Raw genomic sequence first — 19,389 nt, forward strand, 5'->3', positions numbered from 1 at the left:
AAGTTCGTGACAATCTTACGGATCCTCGAAGATGCAATGCCAAGCCTCCGGAATCGAGCGTCCCGAGCGTGTGGAAAGAACTTGACAGCGATGCGTGGGATTGTACCTTCCGTCAACATGCCATTCCCTATCATATCTACTCTGTAAGATTTTCAGCGAGATTGCAGAGAGTCTCCAAGAAGACACGACATAACGTACATCGCATCAGAGGTTTAGATAAATGGTAGACTAAACTTTTTGGTCTAGCCGCTGACCTGCGGGGATCATCGCTCACGATAAAGATGTAATGTCCGAAACCTTCAGCGTGATTGGTGGGGTACCGAGAATCATGAATCAGCTCGACGTGCGGACCGAGGTGCACAGGCCGCGAGGCCTACGTCTAGAGCTCCTCGGATAAGAAATCGGAGAATCTTCTCTGAAAGAGTAAAGCCCTGAACGTTCTTACACCGCCTCTCTCTTCTGGGACGCTTCGGTTAAGGACCGCGGTTGCGCAAGGCGCATCCGACGACGTACTGAACCGAATCAACGCATGGGAAGCAGCTTGTGTTGTTGTTCCTCCGACTCTGGTTCGACTCCTCGGAGAACGTCGGGTATAAACCGCGCGTCGGAAAAAAGGTATGTATATTATTTAGTACACACACCTACAAGGCCAGCGATGCTCTCCTGCTACTATGTATTGAGGGGTATTGCATGCCGAATAGAACACATAACCCCGCGGCTGGGACTGAGATACAATTAGTGTATCCGCATCGGTAAAGTAATCAACAAAGTGTCAATGACGTGCGTAACAATATGGACCTGTATGGTATTAGACTCACATAATCGCATGGAAGATACGTAGTGACATCTGATGCTAACTCAAGGAAGCCCCGAGCGGAGCGCAGTGAAAGGAAGCGCCCTGAGCGAATTATTACCACGGAGTATTCCGTCTAGACTGTCCAATGGGTGGGGTGTACGCTCTTCGCCGTGAGCGCGAAAGTCATACAGCTATGTCCTCGACTCTGAAGAGTATCGCCAGAGTCCAGAGAAATGCATTCCATGCCGGACCCAGAGATGGGGAAAAGAAGAACACGGAGTCGAACATGAGGAACGATACTGGAAAAGGTCTAAGCATCGGCCTCAGACGGCAGTTTTGTTCTATTGGTTAGATCATATGCAAGCAAGTTGGAGCATCCGTTTCGCCACATTTATTGTATTGCGAGTTTGTAAACTCCTCTTTCTCAACTTCCCTTGTCACTACTTTAGACACTCTGAGAACGGACTTCTCAAGCCCAGTAGCCCAAACTTCGTCACAACGTGATCTACCATGAAAAGGAGACATTGACCAATATCTTCAAGTCGTACTGGTTCAGATGATACGACGGAACTTTCAGAAAGGTTTGCGTTTCAAGCACACTGTCAGACTCCGGCGTGTTCGCCGTTAGCGGGCACGTGATCCGGACTGTGCAACGCAGCGCAGCTGATGGCGTGTATAGACCATCTTCAACACCAACGACCGTCTTCTGCGCGCTCTCTAGCCATGGGATTAGGAGAATCATTGCTTTTCGCCATAGTATTCGTACTCTCGTTTGCCGTGTTATTCCTCATCACTGTTCCTCTTGCGGGAGTGCTGGTCAGATTCAGAGCAAACTATACGCCCAAGGGCCTTCAACTCGATGGAGAGGGAGGGGTACAACCACATACTGGCCCAGTAGTGAACTCGTACTTTGCCATGTTTGCGAGGGTGAAACGACTTGAGGTGGATTATTTTTTCCTCATCCCGTAATTCCACCCGTTTGGTTTGAATGTTAATCTATTACTTAGGGCTGGACTGGATTGTACAAGGGTCTCAGTACGCTCGTCCTCTAGTGACAGGCTTCTTGACACTAACCATGAGCTGAATAGTGCCCAGTTTGATTAACTCGCTTATTATTGTTGCATTCATTGCTGTACTTCCTGGAACACCACTTGCCCACACGGGTGGTCATAAGAAATATTCTGCTCCTATTGAAGGTGTTTGGAATAGACTGGCTTACAGCCTTTTTATGATGGTCATCTCTCTACCCGCTACAGTCATAACTAACCGGTGAATACGGCTGCTTTTATTCAAGAGCGAGTTTTTATACTTATACTTTATGAAGCGCTATCACGACTCCTTACAAGCTTCCGTGGCTCAACGGAGCCTACTCGCTTCGCATTCTCTTGACAGCGAGCGAGCGTAGACAACCTTGGCTCCTATTTCTCACTCCGGGACTTATGGCTTCCGAAGTCCTCCGCATGCTATATGTTATATTGATTATGGACCCGTTACGTCTGGTGATATTGCCTTCAGGATCAAAACTATCCATCGTGCGGGTTAGCGTGTATCTCGGGCTTGCTTTCGTTAGCACGGCGATCATCTGTCCACTAGAGGTCATGTCTACACGGCTTTCGATCCAACGAAATCATGCTACGTCCGGGTTCGCCCCAGTCGCTCAGGAAGATACCGAAGCGAATGACGTAGTATACGCAGGTGCTGAGGAGGATGTTATCGGGTGTGTCATGTTATAATAACGTTTTGAAAATGATTTATCTCATTACATGGTCAGGCTACGGAATGAGGACGATCCATACGTTGGATTTGTAGACTGCGCGAAGCGTATTGTGAATGAAGAAGGTTATACAATCCTCTTCCGAGCATGGTGGCTTGTTTTGGTTCCGTTGATGCTGCTGGTGACGTCACCTTGAAGGATGATTTATCCAAATGCCTAATGCTGGAGATTTTGTTTATTAACTATCGCATCGCCATTGGGCAAATCGTGCATAGGCTGCAACTTTAGGTAGTTTCCTACTTCTGCATAGTAACTATTCATTAGTACCATATAAAATAATAAAGCAGATACAGTTACGGTATTTGTTATTGGAACCATTTTACGTCATCATCAGGTGATATTCCTGATGAGGAATTTGTATTTACCGTCGTCCTGCCTTGGCATATACTCTATCATCTCTCGGTACCTCAATGGAGGGAAGAAAATAATCATGCAAGCCTACGAATATCAACTGTTCCGCGTCCATTGTCTCATAGGAGAACCACCGGTTGGGTAAGAAATCATCCAGCATAAGTTCTACACTTTTGTTGCCTTGATTTGTGGAGAACGTACTCATACTTATCTCTTCGCAGAGACCAACAGAGGACTCATTATTTCTCACCTGACCCAAACGTCTGATGCTTCCCTGATTAGAGAGTTTCCCAGCGGACCGCCGAAGGATCCATTGTCTTGGCAGACGGACTTCCCGTTCTTACCTTACTGGGGCCGTCCTCCGAGATGAGAGGATTTTGTATAGATTCATCCCGAGCATCCGGCTGGCCCCCGGTGCTCTGGACACAGGAAATTAACGCTTTCCCATGCAGCGGACGACGGGAACGAGGTTCCGAATCCATCATCTCAGATCTCTGCGGATTTGCAAAGGTCTGTGAAAAACCTTACTTCTACCTCCGCCGGAAATCCAACTTATTCAACCAAAAATGTTCTCCTATTTACCGATGTTCCAAAATATGTTCTCTTGAATGACATGGTGCAATGTTTTCTAAAGCAGAAAAGAAGCGAAAACAAGGGTACCGGACCATAGTGTTCATGCATTACTCTCATGTGCAAGTGACAGCCAGTCACGGAGTTTTGTGGCGCAAAGGAAGTAGTAATGAATTGCTCTTGTTCGCCATCGCTAAATTATCTAACTTTTATAATTTCGCTTTTCTCTCTAGACTAGGAATGGATCAACTTCCAGCATGGAACACGTTCTCATCTCGTGCCGTATAATCGTCGGTCCAGATGAGCACAATACATAGCATCCTGCCCTCCAGAGCGTTCGCCATAGGAGCATTAAGCGATTAAGGTGGTCTGGAGATTTTGGAGCACATATTGTCATCTGTTACACATACCGGCTCTGGGGAAGCGTGATTTGGGGTTTGTTTGCGTATTGACGTACTGCAAAATACTTGCCACCTTCGGTCATTCAAAGGTTCTCGATAGAAGAGCTCTGACATGCATGGCCTCACGTCCGCTCGACTGGCTCGACTGATTTCCCATGCTTATCCACCCTCATATGGCATCTTCTCTATTTACAGCTGCCTCTCGCAATGCTCAATGGACCGAGAAGCTTCTTCCTTCCAACCCTTGTCGCCAGCTTTTCGTGTAATCACCCCTTGAATTCAAAACGGACGAATGTACCTCCTCTTGTCTATCAATGACAGGATATACGGGTGCTGTCAGATGTTCGGGGCCTAACAATGCTCCGCGGTAAACAATAGTCTATCAAACAGGGATGCGGAACAAGATCTAAATCCGGACCAAGGGGTACCCGCGCAATTTGTGATTGGCACGGTATGAAGTTAGCGCGGGTTTGTGAAAGTAGCAGCGCCTAAACACTTTGGTGTATTTGTGATAAAGAGCGACTCGGTGTCTTTTTCTCTGTCTTGGACGGGACAGCTCCACGACGCCGCATCCTTCCCCTCGCCTGTTGAACTGGCATCCATCAGAGTCTATTGATGCTGTAGTCGAGGCCAGAGAAGGTTACTAATCCAGCTTCTAAGGCAACATCAGGTCAAAACTTCCTGGCGCCGTGAGCCATATGACAGCCTCCTCGCCTTCCTTTTACTCTTGAGAACGCACAGTGGTAATGTGCACTTACGCAGGAATGAATGTCTTCTGGCTTCGCTCTCATGTGTGGATACCCATTGAGGTCTTCAGGAGAACTGGTGCCCCCCATTGCACATTCAAAGCGGATGTTGTTATCGAGCCTGTGATACCTTTTGGAAACCCTTGATTTGCGCGCCGACTACAAGGAACAGCACTCCCGCGGACACCTGTAAACAAACATGGTCTGTGGGACCACGCGTAATAGTCCTGGCTCTGAGCGCTCAGTGCAGAAATGTCCACTCTTCTCTTCGTTTACAATGCCCGTTTTCTTCCCGCCGGATAGTAGGTGTTGAATCTGCCAGATAAGCGCGTCAGCATCCTGTGTTTTTGGAAATGACTCGCCGCCTTATGTTACCAATCATCGGCATCGGCAACTTGACGACAAACGACCAAAATTTTCAAAGCGGGCATTGGGCGGTAAGTCGGTAAAAAAAATAAAATGTGTCCAAGATTTATCCGATTCGGATTTTCAGGAGCTTTGAATGCGGGTAAAGAGCTGGACACAGTATCCGATCACTAGGCCGGAATCAGGCTTTGTCTTGGCATTGCGATACCGTGTCAAAGAAATGACCCGCCTCTTGACACCGTCAAGGTAAGTTCGACTGGTCCCGACTTTGCTCTTCCTCGCCGACAACCAGTGCACTGTACGTTGGCAATCAATTTATCTGTTATCGAAACCGGTACTTGCGCAACCTCCGCTTGCCCCCCTGTGATGGAGTGCCGGAATCCCGTTCGGTTCGTGAGTGGCATAGAAGAGGTTCGTCAACGTTTTGGTCGAGGCGGTGTTGAAGGAATCTGCCTTTACTCATTCGCTTCGATTTTCCTGCCTTCGACTTCCATCTCTTCCGTGCTCTTCGCTGTGGAGGTGGGGGAGGCGCATCGCGAGTCATCGAACGTCCGCCGATATCCTGTATCCATCCGAACCAACCTCTTCTGGTTAAGGTGGGCGGCGGTTCCTCAATTCAATGTCGCAGGATTCGTCAGGAGGCGCTCCGACCAAGACACGGTGCGTAAGCCGATTTTCATCTCCCATGTCCCTGCGTATCTGATCATATCGACGTGATAACATTTATTTTCCTTTCGTCTGCCAGAGGTGTTCTCGGCGATAGAAGAACATCGCATAAAAGGACACAGCTGTTAGGCCCGGACGCTGTCGCAGCAGTAGGCTCAGAAGCGTCTTCTACATCGTGGGGCTTAGTGAGTTTCGCGCCGACACTTCAGTCTCTCAACCTCTTCCCCAACGGAACACCATGACCCCCGCTCTTCCCGAACAGCCTGAAGTCTATCATAGGGTCATCACATTCTTCGGCGTCAAGATAGTAATGCCAGACGAGCTTGGCATGGAATTACGGTACATTGCTGTGTAGCAAGGTTGCGCCTATTCTCGTGGAAGCCCGATTCTGCAGAAAACAAAGATTTTTCTGAATTCTAGCTCGGTTTACTCATCAGTCACTTCTCAAGAGGATGCGTTCCACAAAGGCGGTTTCGCTGACGGTCGAACGAGTTTACGGCAAAGCTACTGGTATTCCCCCTCATTCTGCTTTTGTACCAGGTGCTTGTCGACCCACTTGCTGGTCTTGTCCAGACGCCAGTGTGCTAACAACCTCTCCCAATGATGCTACGCACCTACCACCTCGCTCCAAGGCCATTATTGCTCCGCCTACACCCTACCAACTCGAAGGCTGCAGATCCCGTAAATCGCTGGCCGTTTCATTCCTCATCTCATTTTGCTTCATGTGCGGGATGTCGTTTGGTGTATTGTCCCCCCTACCACACGACCCATGGGCACCATACTATATGCATCATTATAACATTGACACCAATCCGGGCAAGACTCAGCCGTTCTTGGTGATTGGCAAGCAAATGCCTTGAAGCGTTCCTTATCGCCTCACTCTGAGGCGGTATATGACCTGTTCAAGCTGCCGACCTACTCTTGGTCACGGCTCATTTTTCAATATTCGGCGGATCCCTCGCCTTATTTGACCAGTTTACATTCCGTGCGATGATTCCTAATGATCTTTTCCGAGGGTATATCAGGGCTGGTTGTCTGCATTGTTGGATAATATTCTGCCATGTATGCTTCATTCATTAGACAAGGATGTATTCTCTCGCGGGCTGTTGAATGATAATTATTTTGCGGTGGCATGAAACGTGGGAAAGTTGATCATCATGTCATTCCAAAGCTGCGTGTCCGAATCGTCTTGTCTTCATCACTCATTGCGGCTTGCCCCAGCCGCAAGCCGTCAACAACCACTGAGAACTACCTTTTTGTCAACGATTGAGCAGTTCTCAGACGATGTCATCCAGCACGGACGTCGCTGCTGATGCGAGGGTTGGTGTCTCGTACGCATCACTGGCCAGTACACTAACACAGCCTCAACAGAGACTCTCCAACAATCTTGCTCGATTTGCTTTTAGGCCTGAACAAAACCAAGTACCCGATACTCAGGGCCATACTGCACCGAATTCTTCGACCACAATGGCAGCAGGGCCATCTTATAGTCCACCAGCACAGTCGCGAGACGCCACCAATAGCTCGCGATTCTTCCCTAACACCCCTTCGAACGGAACGGTTCTTGTGCCTAATTCGAGTCCGCTAGCCGGGGATTCAAATCAACAGTCATATCGCCCGTTTCAATACTCTCATAATAATCTTTCGTTAGGGACGGGTAGTTTGCACAATTCAAGACCCCAGACCTTCAAGACTCACGTCGATCCTTTATCTACACCTACTGGCTTTTACGCGTCCACAGGTGTAAACAACGCGTCTATCACGCGTCCCACCCCGCCTTCTATGAGACGTCCGATCGACGCCGATGAAGCGATTGATGGCGAGCGCCCTCGCAAGCGCGTAAATATCAACAATTCGGGCTCTGGAGCATCTGATTTGTTTGCTCCTGCGTCGCCGCCGTCGCCAGATATCATGCGAGCAGGACAAAAGCGTAGGCCCGTGACGAATAACTCGCTAGCGATGTCTATGTCCATGTCTTCAGATGAATCAAGTCCTGATAACAAGACTGCTGGTAGTACCTCCTCAAAGTCACGAATTGTACGCGGCAAACCGGTTGAGGACAAACAACTGGTTCAATTTCGGATAGTGCATCCAGGAGTGCTTCCTGAAAAAGTAAATGCGGCATACTACATGTCTAATAAAGACATTCGGGCTGCCGGACGACTCTTAATGGATCCTGATTTCAATCCTTCATCCTACGAGCCCACGCCATCCTCGAGCCCAGCAGGTTCAGTCAAAGTGGTTGGCAAGGTCAAAGAAGTGGAGGATGAGCGTGAGGCTAAACGCGCCCAACAGAAACAAATTGCAGCAAAGTCCAGTATATACAGAAACCGACGGGTTGCAGAATCACCCTCAGCGTCAACTTCGTCTCTGCCCCCGGAGCCAAGTAACGCAGAGCTGGACTCGTCACCCGTGAGACCTCGGGCGCCTCGCCGTCCCGTACGTAAGAATGTAGTTGATTCCGAGGATGAGGATGGGGATGAGGATGAGGCACAAAGTGATGGGGAGTTGGTGAATGATTTCGAACAACAGGCACTGAATGGCTTCAATGAACTCGGCCCAGCGGCGTTGCAAGACCTGACGGGTGAGTCGGTCCATGTTCATTTCTAAACTCTCCCTGACTTCCTGACTTTCTGACTTTGCGTAGGCTGCACACAAGAACAAGTGGATGCGATCATCTCACTGCGCCCATTTGGCTCAGTTGATGATCTTAGGAGACGCCTTGGTCAAGGCAGGAAAAAGGCGGGGTCAGCAGGAATAAGCTCTCGGCTATTTGACGATTGCGTTGAAGTCTACGTGGGTTATGGCAACGTAGACCAGATTCTTCGAGACTGTGAACGAATAGGGAAGGAACTGAAGAAAACGATTGACGGTTGGACTGGTGAGGGAAAGGGGAAGGGGAAGGACCGTGAGCGATCTTCGGCTCCCAAGGACAACTTGTCTGAGGATGGGGCACTGAGCTTCGTGTCACTTCCGCGTGGGCCCTCGACGGGAGGACTTCTTTCGAAGCCTCCGTCGCTCCTGTCCCCCGATGTGGTGCTTAAAGATTACCAGCTTACTGGAATCAGTTGGTTGCGTCTACTACATTCCAAAGGGTATAGTTGCATACTTGCCGACGAGATGGGTAAAATATAAGTCCTTTCTCTGATCTTCGAGATTGCTGACACACAGGCATTTAGGACTTGGCAAGACAGTGCAGGTCATAAGCTTCTTCGCACAGCTTAAAGAAGAGGGTTGTCTTGGACCTCACTTGATCGTTGTTCCGTAAGTAAGGCTTACTTGGTGGTACGTTTATTGTTCACATCTTATATCAGGGCTTCCACGTTGGAGAACTGGTGTCGGGAATTTGAAAGATTCGCTCCTTCTATTTCTATCGAGGCGTATTACGGGAAACAAGATGAGCGGCGGGCTATTCGCGGCAAGCTGTTTCGTACGCAACCTGGCAATAATGATATGAAGGTTTTTACTCGGGAGGTCTTGATCACAACATATAGCCTCGCAGTAGGGAAGGAGGATAAAGCGTTTCTCAAGAAGATACCTTGGAATGTATGCGCCTTTCGTTCTTTCCAAGTCTACCTTCTTGCCATCTTACTCGCTTCCATGTAGACATGCGTGTTTGACGAGGGTCATGTTCTGAAGAACTTTCGGGCGCCCCGCTACTCAGCTTTAACTCACATCAAGTCAAAGTGGAAGTTGCTTCTAACAGGAACGCCCCTGCAGAATAATTTGCAGGAGCTTGTGGTACGTCACTTGGTACTTCCTCAACACGGAGACCACATTCTTATTTCTGTTCAGTCTATCATGGGTTTCATCCTCCCGGATAAGTTCGGCAAGGAGGTATCACAACACCTTCGAACAATCTTCAAGGTGAAAGGCGATTCAAAACAGCTTCTCAATGAAGAACGTGTTAAACGTGCTAAGACAATGATGACACCTTTTGTACTTCGTCGTCGAAAGGATCAGGTTCTTAAGGACCTTCCAAGGAAGACGGAACGTATTGAATGGTGCTCTCTTACGGCGTTGCAAAAGGAGATTTATGATGACGCTCGGCAGCGTTCGCGCAAGGCAGTCATGGTGACTGAAGCTGAACTCGCGGAAGATAACTTAAACGGCTCATTAGCGAAGAGCAAGCACAAGGGTAATGATATCAAGAAAGACGAGAATCAGGTGAACTCGTCTAATGTTCTAATGGATCTTCGTAAAGCGGCGTTGCACCCAATGTTGTTCCGTGTTCATTATACGGATGCCAAGATATCGATTTTGGCTCGTTTACTTATGAAAGAGCCCGACTACCGAAAGCGAAATTCCAGAAAGCGAACTGCTGACTTTGATGTAGTCTTCGAGGAGTTGGATTTTATGTCCGACTCTGGGATTATAGACTGCATTAGGCAATATAAGGTTTGTTCTATTCAGTATATCTTCGTCTGATGTTTGAATAAAGCGTTTTCAATAGTCCACTCAAAAGCACCTCTTAGATGAGAGTGTTTATCTTGACTCTGGCAAAGTCAGGGCGATGCTCAAGCTCCTTGATCACTACAAGGCTGAAGGCAGGAAATGCCTTATATTTTCGCAGGTGTGTAATAATTTCCACGTAACTGTTGTATGTGCCCTAATATATGGGCCTAGTTTACACAAGTTCTCGATATCTTGCGGGTGATACTAGACCAAGCATCCATCAAGTACCTTCTGCTGACTGGCTCTACGCCTGTCGACGTACGGCAAGGATTAGTCGATCAGTTCACCGAGGACGAGTCGATTCCTGTGTTCCTTTTGTCGACGAAAGCTGGAGGAATGGGCATCAACTTGACGGCTGCGTCAGTTGTGATCCTCTTCGACCAAGACTTTAATCCACACAACGATCGGCAAGCAGCAGACCGTGCATATCGCATAGGACAGAAGCGCGATGTTGAGATTGTGAAACTTATCACGAGTGGCACGATTGAGGAGGATATGTTCCGTCTTGGACAGACAAAGCTTGCACTGGACGAGGCGGTTGCGGGCGACGTGGAAGATTCGGAAGATTCGGAAGAGGACTATGGTCGTGAAAGGAAAGTGGAGAAGATTATGCGGGCGAGTTTGATGGATTCGCTCAGGAAACAATTCGAAGAGGAAGAAAATGAGGGCGGGAAGGAGGCGGGAGCAGCTACAGCGTCAACGAATGGTAAAGAGGCTGTAGCTGATGGAGGGAGCCCGAAGAAGTCGACTACAACGATGGATTTAGACTCGGATACATCGGAACTGACAGACCTAGAAGATTCATCATGAGCACTGTGGATACGAGGACGGTGGATGTCTTGCATTCTACATTTGCATTTTCATACAATACCTTAGATGCATCGACACTGTTATATTTGTGTCACAAGTTAATTCTTTTTTTATCTGCTTTCTCTCCTCTTTTTCTTCCTTCCACTCTCAGTTATTGTGTACAATCTGACTGTCGTCGAGTATACATACATTGTTCTAACGCTACGGAGTTTGAAATTTTATTTGTATATTTAGACCTACTATAGTGGAGTCTGGTAGTGAGATACAGGAACTATTGACAACATGAATGGGCTATCTGTATGTAGTAGTGCGACACTTCGTGTCAATTAATCCAGAATCCATCGTGCTTTGCTGCATACAGTGATCTTCGAATATGCACTTCCCGCCGCCGGCACTTTCCAGTCTCCTGTCCCGTCTTATTTACCACGCCATTGTTCCATTCCGAGCTCCTTTCGCGTCGCGAGAATCATACCATGGAACACCCTTAGAATGTTGAGATGCTTGTGAACTTTGCGTGAGCAAGGCACGTCCGTTAGTCTCCTCGGTATATGCTGATAAACGGTGCGTTTATGTCGGCGGCCGCAGATGCACATGAAATGGGAAACTTGAAAGGTGAATGTTAGAGGTTAGCGACAATTAGGCATTACTCCAAGGCACATACCTCACAGCAAAAGACGTCAATTAAAGAACGCCTGTCCTCTAACAAGTCGATCTACACTCGCTCGAAAGTATTCATTATCAACCCCGCGTTCGCGTGAGTCCATTTTTACCAGCGGGTTGCGCACGACGTATTCGAGGAACGGGCCTGCGTACATCTGGCGGAGTGCGAACCGGACTGTGGGACCTTCGGCTTTGGGGTCTGTGAGGAGGACGAATTTGTACAGTGTTGGGGTCTCGTAGAGGTGGAGTTTGTAGGATGAAGTGCGGTAGGATGTGAAGTTCTCGTCGCTAACGTTTGAGAAATCAGTCGTAGGTCCTAGATGTAGGATGACCGAATATGAAAATGGTCATACCGCTTTGAGAGTTTCTTCATCATAGTCCGTAACGACAGAATCACTCCATAAACCAGCTTGACCTCTTCATCAAAAGCAAGTGCACTTCCCGGCTGAGCTGGAGGAGCTTGATTCTGAGAGCCCGAACTTGAAGGTGGCGGTTTCAAGTTGGTAGGCTCTGGCTCTTCGTTCAATGCGACTACTACGCCAGAGCTTGATACGAGAGTGTTCCTTGGGCTACTGAACGTTGACATCGGTGGAGGTGCACCATCTGCGGTTGGTGGTTGATATGATACCGCTCGCGAGACGGCTGGGAGGAGGCCATCTTTGCTTGCGGGTTTTGGACGTTTTGTGCGGGACCAGTCGTGATAGTAGATGCAGGTGCAGTGTCTAGAGCACTATTAGCATGTTATATCATTATGATTTTATGGAGATTATTTGATACCTATCGTAAATATAGAGACTGTATACCGTCATGTTTTTCCAAGCATCCAAGCAGTCAAAACGCTGTAATGATTGGTATTGAGTTAGTGGAAGTCACGGGATTGATACGCGGGTTTGACACGCGTCGCGTCGATCATCAATACTTCACTCCGCCACCATCGTTAGACCAACTGCAACAGACATTCGCTGTAGAACTCAATCGTTATCATGGACTTTCACACAGCTTTCAGTCTACCAGACGATATCCTCCGCCTCGTGATCGAAACATACGCGTTTCAATGTGAAGTCAACGACGCACTCCGTCTTTTCACTGTTTCTCGTGATGTCAAGTCCTGGGTAGAACCTCGCGTGTACTCCAAAGTTACTCTCAAGAAACACGACCAGGTCCGCTTATTTGGCTCTGCCCTTCGAGATGAGCTACCTTTCTGTCGTCCTGCACGCCACGTCAAGCAACTATGGTTTCTCTGCACGAGCCATTTCGTTGTTGAGCTATTCATAAGTGGCGTACTCGAACGGTGTCTGAACCTAGTCCATCTCGCATTCGATGGGAGGAGAGCACCGTTTCCAGATTCTGATCCGGTCAACAATAACGTATGGCCTCGTTTAACTCGCTTGAGTATCTATTCGCCATACTGGGTTGATAACGACTTCCATGCAAGTCAGCCCCTAATACCATGGGATCGTCTCACGCACCTCCACTTCTTTGGACCAGGGGACATCAACGACTCAACACTCTACGAAACTCTTCTTGGTCGTCGCATCGACCAATTTACCTCTCTCGAATCAATGTGCATCGAGCTCACATACCCCTCTCCAGAAGCCGAGATCTTCAACTACACGCTCTTCGCCGAGACAGCTCTATTCTATCTTTACCTCAAGGAGAACCTCCTTCGCGAATTATTCAGCCGTCTTCCACATTTACGCCAAGTCGTCATAAAGACCAACTTTAGTTATCCGAGGTTCCGGATTCTATGGGACGATCTCGCGAAGAATTTGAAGGATGAGCCGAGGATCGTGTTTGAGATGAAGGAACTCCGGGACCAGGATTTCTACGAGAACACGCTTCGCGATTCCGTGCGGCCGTGCTCACCTGAAAGTATGGCAATCTGGTATAAACTAACGCAGAATGCTCTAGAAGAAATTAACCGGATATGGGACGCAGAAAATTAGGTGTGTATGCAGTTCTGGCGTTTTCGAAACTAGAGACAAATGGACGGATGCTGACTAGATTATTATTAGACCAGCATATAGTGATACCCTACATAGACCTTGTTGTATTTTGAATGATTGCAGTCGTTGAGGAATAACTCAGCCGTACTTTTAATCTGCATGAGCAAGTTGCGGCGTAGAATATTGAACGCCCTCAACGGACTGAATACGTGTGTCGTCTTTCTAGGGACATATGTACAGTCTCGTTGCTCTCCAACGAGGCAGCGAATTGTGTCACCGTACTTCTAACAGAACACTCATCCTACACAGTGTCAGTCTCACTGTTCCGTTAAATGCAACCGTGACGCCGCACGCAGTTGTAATCAATACACATTTATGTTCTATTTCATCATATAAGTCCAGGTTCCTTGCATCCTTTGAATATGACTTAGGTGAGCCCAGGCACTTTCTCATGAGAGCCTTTGGGCAAGAAGAAAGACGAAAGACTATTGGATCGGAGATCTGTGTATACCCAACTACACAAGACATGGCCACATGAAGTCTAGAGTGATCTATGTTTTGTCCGGTAGTCGTCAGAAATTGCATAGCAGCGTACTCTGTTTTGTATACTCTACTAGTAATATTTCATTTTCATGCTGAACGCAATTAAAATGCCTGCGTATAGATTATACCCATTTGCTTTATGGATGCAGTATACAATCGGTACAAGTTGCGTAATCTCAGCAGGGACACGTGCTTGCCATGACTGGAATGTGAATCAACGCTCTGCACTCCAGCACCGGACTATCTGTCCCCACAATCCGCCTTAGCTAGTAGTCTTCATCACAGATCCATCTATGACTGTTGACCTTCCAGAGGACATCCAATTCCTTGTGATAGAGGCGTACGCGTCCCAATGCACGGTAAAGGACGCACTCTGTCTCTTCACCATTTCTCGAGCTGTCAAATCCTGGGTGGAACCGCACGTATACTCAAAAGTCACTATCAAGACAGGGGTCCAGGCCTATCAGTTCACCTTGGCCGTACGAGGAGAACGTAATTTCTGTCGACCCGCACATCACGTTAAACAATTACGGATCGTCTGCTACACAGACGGAGCGGGTAGGGACTATTTGAACTGGACTGCTCTTAGTGTTCTGGAATTATGCCCGAATCTAGTTCATCTCGCATTCGACGGGGAAACGGCATTCATAGAATCCCGTCAGGTCTCTAACTTATGGCCTAGTTTAACTCGTTTAAGCATCTGTTCGTCGTTCTGGATCAATAACGACTCCCGCGCAAAACAACTTCCAATACATTGGGATCGTCTCAAGCACCTTCATATATTCGGGCCCATCGAGGCTTGGCTACTCCATGAAAAACTTCTTGGGCGTGAAAGTCGCATCGACCAATTCACCTCTCTCGAATCACTATGCATTGATCTGAGATACTCCTCCCGTATCATAGGTCAGGATTTACGTCCGCCCCAAGAGAGTCAAGAAACACTTTTTCGCGAATTATTCAACCGCCTCTCACGTTTACGCCGAGTCGTCATAAAGACCTACTTCACTGGCCCGGAGTTCCGGGATTATTGGAATGACCTTGCGAAGAATACGAAGGATGAGTCTAGGATCGTATTTGAGATATCGAGTCGCCCGTTCTATGATTTCTGTGCGCATTGGATGCCGGATGACCCGGCGACCGAGGTCGATACCGTGGCAGTGCATCGCAGATTGATTCAGACTCTGGATAGATTAAACCAGCTTTGGGATGCAGAAAACTAGATGTGTCTGTGGTTCGCACCTTTTAATAACGAGATAAATGAATGGATGCTGGAATAATTGTTTTTAGAGTGGCTTACAGTGATACTCAATTGTGGAGTATTTCAAACGATTGCGGTTGTTGAGAAGTAAATCAGCTGTACTATTAAACGCCCTCAATGGACGAAATGCTGCATGGTCCTTTTAAGGACCAGGGGATAACCTTGTCGACCTCCATCAAGACATATAAATCCGTGCCACACCACACATGAACATCTGGTCAAAATAAGCAAATGCTTTCCTTTTTCTCTTTTCAGATCTTCTGGTACTGTTTGGTACTATAAGCCCGGTATCTTATCAGAGTGTAGGAGAAAGGGTGACAATGGACTGTTGAAGATTTGTGATTGTGTTGCTGCACCCTCGATGTTGCATGCTGTACCAACGAATTTTCAAAAGAAGAATCTAACTGTCGTTTTTTCATGCTAGTCGTGCATGCAAGACCGGTTTAGAAAATGAATCACGTGCCTGTTATGTGCCGATCAATAATCATTTCTTCTTTACCAGGGCTCAACCACACTGTACCTTGTAAACAGTAGTCATTGTCATGGATACATCCACGACGTTCAGCCTACCAAAGGATATTGTCTGCTCTGTGCTAGAGGCATGTACCTTTCAATCCGACGTAAAGGGTGTGATCGGTTTCTTCACTATTTCTCTCGAGATGTCAAGTCCTGGATAGAGCCACGCGTCTATTGACTCTATTCCGAGGTCATTCTCAAGACAAAAGTGCAGGACCTGATTTCCTGCTATACCCTACGACACGAACTGGTTTTCTGCCGTCCTGCACGTCATGTCAAGCGACTCTGGATCCTATGTACAAATCACTCTTTCGAGCTATTCTCAGGCGGCGGTCTCGAACGGTGTGTCCACCTAGTCCATCTCGCATTCGATGGGAGGAGAATGCCATTTCCAGATTCCGTTCCTATTACAGACAACTTATGACCTCGGCTGACTCGCTTGAGCATGTATTCACCATATTGGGTTGATAACAACTTCCGTGCAAGTCGGCCCTTGATACCTTGGGATCGTCTAACGCACCTCCACTTCTTTGGACATGGGACACATGATACAACACTCTACGATAGACTTTTCAGTTTCGGCGGCATCGATCAATTCACCTCTCTTGAATCAATGTGCATCGAGCTTACATACCCTCCTCCAGAAACAGAGACCATCGACTATACAGTCTTCGCCGAGGCAGCTCTATTCCACATTCTCATTCCCGCCAGAATGAATCTCCTTCATGGACTATTCACTCGTCTTCCACAATTAGGCCTAATAGTCATAAAAACCAACTTTAGTTACCCAGTGTTCCGAATTTTATGGGACAACGTGGCGAAGAGCATGAAGGATGAGCCGAGGATCGTGTTTGAGATGAAGGAACTCCGGGATCAAGATTTTTATGAGAATACGCTACGGGATTCCATGCGGACGAGTTCGCCTAAAAGTGTGGCAGCGTGGCATGCGTTGATTCGGAATGCTCTAGAGGAAATTAATCAGCTGTGGGATGCTGAAAAATCAGGTATGTAATTAGTTTGGACCTTTTGACACTAGAGGCAGATGGAAGGATGCTGATTAAATCATTAATAGGCCAGCTTATGATAATTTCCCGCATAGAACTCGCGTCTTGAACAATTGCAGTTGTTAAGAAGTAGTCCAGCGATATTATTTTTATTGCATCAGAGAACTGAGACTTAGGTGATCAAAACACTCTCAACAGAGTAAGTGCCCACATAGTCTTTATATAATGGTGAATGAATGACAGCCCTGTCGACGCCATATCAGTGCTGTATCAACTATGAACTTGTACTACGTAGTCATGGCTTGAAAGCTTCAAAATAGCGCATATACTACACCGTGTCTCATATGATATATCTAATCCTAATAAGCAAACACTTTTTTCTTTCCGATCCAAGATCAAATACAAAAAACCTTTACAGACGTATACTCACGTTGTATACACTACCAAAAATGTTTCCTTTAATGTTGAATGTATCCACATTCCAGTGCACAAAATATACCCATTCTAGTTATGGATACAGAATAAAGTTGTTATTATTAAAGTGGCTTAACGTGGATAGTAGCACGTGCTTGAACTGATAAATTAGGCGTGGTCAAACCTCGCGATTCTCTGTGCGATTCACCTTGCGATTCTAGAGGGTGAATTGCAAGGTGAATCGCGCGTGCAGGTTTGACCAGCACACTTGTACATGTGCGATTCACCTCAATATACCGACCCTTGATCTTAAAATTACATAATATAAAATTAAAGAAATAGTTTTTTTTCGTGCATATACATTTGGCCATGTCAAGAAGGACTTGATATGTGTGCAGTGATGTGTAAGAAGACGACAGAGCTTGGTAGCAGAGAACACAAGGATTTTTTGCAGAACAGAGGACAGTATGTATGCTGTAGTGCTCACAAGGAAGAGGCAAATCATCTTATTGTTTTTGAGGTGAAAAGAAGCTTAGTTTTATTTTTGTAATACATGTACATATTTGGAAATAGATATGAGTAGAGGTGAATCGCGGGGGTGAATCGCAAGGCGAATCGCGTCAAAGTGCGATTCACCTTTCAGCGCGATTCACCCCGAATCGCTGGGGTTCCGGGGTCCGCGATTCACTTTGCATGAAAGTGAATCGCGCAGGTGAATCGCGCACTGAATCGCGAGGTTTGACCACGCCTATTTAATCAACAATGATTTCATCCTGGCACTTGACCACCTATCCTCAATTTTCGTCGTGACTTTGGTCATTGCCATAGATTTGTCCATGGCTGTTATTCTACCGGAGGACATCCTACTCGCCGTATTAGAGGCATACGTTTCTCAATTCGACACAACGGATATATTATCCGTCTCTTACCGGTTTCCAGAGCTGTCAAATCCTGGGTAGAGCCACACGCATACTCTAAAGTCACTCTCAAGACGAAGGATCAGGTTTGCCATTTCTCCTCGGCTGTACGAGAAGAGCTACCTTTTTGTCGTCCCGCACGCCACGTCAAACAACTACGAGTCCTCTTCGCGGATCATTCGGATACCAAACGATCCCTGCACGGTGTTCTTGAACCGCTTTTGAACCTAGTTCATCTCGCATTCGATGGGAATGGTTCGACAATTCCGTATTCATTTTACACTCTTACCTCCGATGGCACATTGCCTCGTTTAACTCGTTTAAGTGTTCGACCGTCATGCTTGTACAGTATCGACGCCGATCGAATCTTAATATCATGGGAGCATTTCACGCATCTCCATATATTTGGATCTGTGTCTCCGAATGACTCGCAACTCTACAGAACAATTCTTGGACAAGGACAGCTAATGGACGAATTCTCCTCTCTCGAAATGATGTGCATTGATCTCGCGTACCCTACTCTCCTCGAGGAGCAGCACCTCCGCTTACTATTTACTCGTCTTAAGCATTTGCGTCAAGTCATCATAAAGGTTACCTTTAGTTATCCGAGGTTCCGGACTATATGGGACAAGCTAGCGAGGAATTGAAGGATGAGCCAAGGATCATATTTGAAATGAACGAACTCCTGGATCGGGATTTCGATGAAAGCATACTACAGTGCTCTATGTTGCCGTTCTCGCCTGATAGTGTAGCAGTGAGGCATAGGCTGCTTCAAAAAGCTCTGGATGAAGTAAATTCGCTTTGGGATACAGAAAATTAGGTATGTGGTTCAAGCTTTTATGAGACCAGATGCGAGTAAATAAATGCTGATTGGACTGGTATTGAACTAAATTCCAGCTACACTGTAGGACCTCGTATTTCAACGGACTGTTGCTATTGAGGAGTAATTTGACTGTATTGTGAGCTTTCACAAAGGAACTGTGGCTTATAAGGAATAGACGACCAGCGGACTAAACACTTGTGATGTCTGTCTGAGAGCAAATTGATAGGCTCGTGTACCTGCTATCGACACATATGAAATTCAGCAACTGGTATTATAAATATAAAACTGCTTCCAACAGGACAGTGACAGTCAGAGATATTTTACTGCATTAGTGCAGAATTTCATGAGTATTTTATCATGCACACCCAACTGC

At 47.0% G+C, this 19,389-nt stretch overlaps 8 protein-coding genes across 8 annotated transcripts; 6 read left to right on the top strand and 2 right to left on the bottom strand.

Moving 5' to 3' along the window:
* Nucleotides 1-1,507: 1,507 nt before the first annotated feature.
* On the top strand, nucleotides 1,508-2,880 carry FOMMEDRAFT_122738 (uncharacterized protein). Its single transcript, XM_007266359.1, has 5 exons — nucleotides 1,508-1,738; nucleotides 1,804-1,831; nucleotides 1,885-2,065; nucleotides 2,121-2,513; nucleotides 2,568-2,880. Exons 1-5 carry the CDS (start codon nucleotides 1,520-1,522, stop codon nucleotides 2,704-2,706), a joined length of 960 nt encoding a protein of 319 aa, XP_007266421.1. The 5' UTR covers nucleotides 1,508-1,519; the 3' UTR covers nucleotides 2,707-2,880.
* A 122-nt stretch (nucleotides 2,881-3,002) lies between these two features.
* FOMMEDRAFT_19984 (uncharacterized protein) lies at nucleotides 3,003-3,973 on the bottom strand. The gene is made up of 4 exons (XM_007266360.1): nucleotides 3,725-3,973; nucleotides 3,559-3,654; nucleotides 3,204-3,431; nucleotides 3,003-3,062 (listed from the first exon to the last, which is right to left on the bottom strand). Exons 1-4 carry the CDS (start codon nucleotides 3,763-3,765, stop codon nucleotides 3,041-3,043), a joined length of 387 nt encoding a protein of 128 aa, XP_007266422.1. The 5' UTR covers nucleotides 3,766-3,973; the 3' UTR covers nucleotides 3,003-3,040.
* Nucleotides 3,974-5,292: 1,319 nt separating this feature from the next.
* FOMMEDRAFT_140607 (uncharacterized protein) lies at nucleotides 5,293-6,119 on the top strand. Its single transcript, XM_007266361.1, has 2 exons — nucleotides 5,293-5,664; nucleotides 5,750-6,119. Exons 1-2 carry the CDS (start codon nucleotides 5,371-5,373, stop codon nucleotides 5,765-5,767), a joined length of 312 nt encoding a protein of 103 aa, XP_007266423.1. The 5' UTR covers nucleotides 5,293-5,370; the 3' UTR covers nucleotides 5,768-6,119.
* Nucleotides 6,120-7,358: 1,239 nt separating this feature from the next.
* Nucleotides 7,359-11,147, top strand: FOMMEDRAFT_122741 (uncharacterized protein). Its single transcript, XM_007266362.1, has 8 exons — nucleotides 7,359-8,254; nucleotides 8,318-8,794; nucleotides 8,850-8,934; nucleotides 8,985-9,216; nucleotides 9,277-9,411; nucleotides 9,466-10,068; nucleotides 10,124-10,243; nucleotides 10,297-11,147. Exons 1-8 carry the CDS (start codon nucleotides 7,453-7,455, stop codon nucleotides 10,933-10,935), a joined length of 3,093 nt encoding a protein of 1,030 aa, XP_007266424.1. The 5' UTR covers nucleotides 7,359-7,452; the 3' UTR covers nucleotides 10,936-11,147.
* Nucleotides 11,144-12,404, bottom strand: FOMMEDRAFT_167891 (TRAPP complex subunit bet5; the record flags this gene model as incomplete). The annotated part of the gene is made up of 4 exons (XM_007266363.1): nucleotides 11,144-11,539; nucleotides 11,597-11,883; nucleotides 11,949-12,317; nucleotides 12,373-12,404. The coding sequence occupies 3 exons, from the start codon at nucleotides 12,402-12,404 to the stop codon at nucleotides 11,613-11,615; spliced, it is 672 nt and encodes a 223-aa protein (XP_007266425.1). The 3' UTR covers nucleotides 11,144-11,539; nucleotides 11,597-11,612.
* A 174-nt stretch (nucleotides 12,405-12,578) lies between these two features.
* FOMMEDRAFT_167892 (uncharacterized protein) lies at nucleotides 12,579-13,541 on the top strand (the record flags this gene model as incomplete). Its single annotated transcript, XM_007266364.1, has 1 exon — nucleotides 12,579-13,541. One exon carries the CDS (start codon nucleotides 12,579-12,581, stop codon nucleotides 13,539-13,541), a length of 963 nt encoding a protein of 320 aa, XP_007266426.1.
* Nucleotides 13,542-14,354: 813 nt separating this feature from the next.
* FOMMEDRAFT_146581 (uncharacterized protein) lies at nucleotides 14,355-15,304 on the top strand (the record flags this gene model as incomplete). Its single annotated transcript, XM_007266365.1, has 1 exon — nucleotides 14,355-15,304. The coding sequence occupies exon 1, from the start codon at nucleotides 14,378-14,380 to the stop codon at nucleotides 15,302-15,304; it is 927 nt and encodes a 308-aa protein (XP_007266427.1). The 5' UTR covers nucleotides 14,355-14,377.
* A 999-nt stretch (nucleotides 15,305-16,303) lies between these two features.
* FOMMEDRAFT_156050 (uncharacterized protein) lies at nucleotides 16,304-18,840 on the top strand (the record flags this gene model as incomplete). The annotated part of the gene is made up of 4 exons (XM_007266366.1): nucleotides 16,304-16,862; nucleotides 17,860-18,012; nucleotides 18,105-18,196; nucleotides 18,268-18,840. The coding sequence occupies 4 exons, from the start codon at nucleotides 16,304-16,306 to the stop codon at nucleotides 18,838-18,840; spliced, it is 1,377 nt and encodes a 458-aa protein (XP_007266428.1).
* Between the last annotated feature and the right edge of the window lie 549 nt (nucleotides 18,841-19,389).

The sequence above is a fragment of the Fomitiporia mediterranea genome, assembly GCF_000271605.1.
Source record: "Fomitiporia mediterranea MF3/22 unplaced genomic scaffold FOMMEscaffold_6, whole genome shotgun sequence".
Taxonomy (NCBI): Eukaryota; Fungi; Basidiomycota; class Agaricomycetes; order Hymenochaetales; family Hymenochaetaceae; genus Fomitiporia; species Fomitiporia mediterranea.

Bases quoted from the DNA above. Each gene is read 5' to 3' on its own strand.
- FOMMEDRAFT_122738 (XM_007266359.1), top strand. From the start codon at position 1,520: ATGGGATTAGGAGAATCATTGCTTTTCGCCATAGTATTCGTACTCTCG. The intron at 2,066-2,120 runs GTGAATACGGCT...TACTTTATGAAG, and splicing joins GCTACAGTCATAACTAACCG to CGCTATCACGACTCCTTACA. The intron at 2,514-2,567 runs GTGTGTCATGTT...TTACATGGTCAG, and splicing joins GCTGAGGAGGATGTTATCGG to GCTACGGAATGAGGACGATC.
- FOMMEDRAFT_19984 (XM_007266360.1), bottom strand. From the start codon at position 3,765: ATGAGAACGTGTTCCATGCTGGAAGTTGATCCATTCCTAGT. The intron at 3,655-3,724 runs CTAGAGAGAAAA...ATTCATTACTAC, and splicing joins GAAGTTGATCCATTCCTAGT to TTCCTTTGCGCCACAAAACT. The intron at 3,432-3,558 runs CTGCTTTAGAAA...TTTTTCACAGAC, and splicing joins CCCTTGTTTTCGCTTCTTTT to CTTTGCAAATCCGCAGAGAT.
- FOMMEDRAFT_140607 (XM_007266361.1), top strand. From the start codon at position 5,371: ATGGAGTGCCGGAATCCCGTTCGGTTCGTGAGTGGCATAGAAGAGGTT.
- FOMMEDRAFT_122741 (XM_007266362.1), top strand. From the start codon at position 7,453: ATGAGACGTCCGATCGACGCCGATGAAGCGATTGATGGCGAGCGCCCT. The intron at 8,795-8,849 runs GTAAAATATAAG...ACAGGCATTTAG, and splicing joins CATACTTGCCGACGAGATGG to GACTTGGCAAGACAGTGCAG. The intron at 9,217-9,276 runs GTATGCGCCTTT...GCTTCCATGTAG, and splicing joins TCAAGAAGATACCTTGGAAT to ACATGCGTGTTTGACGAGGG.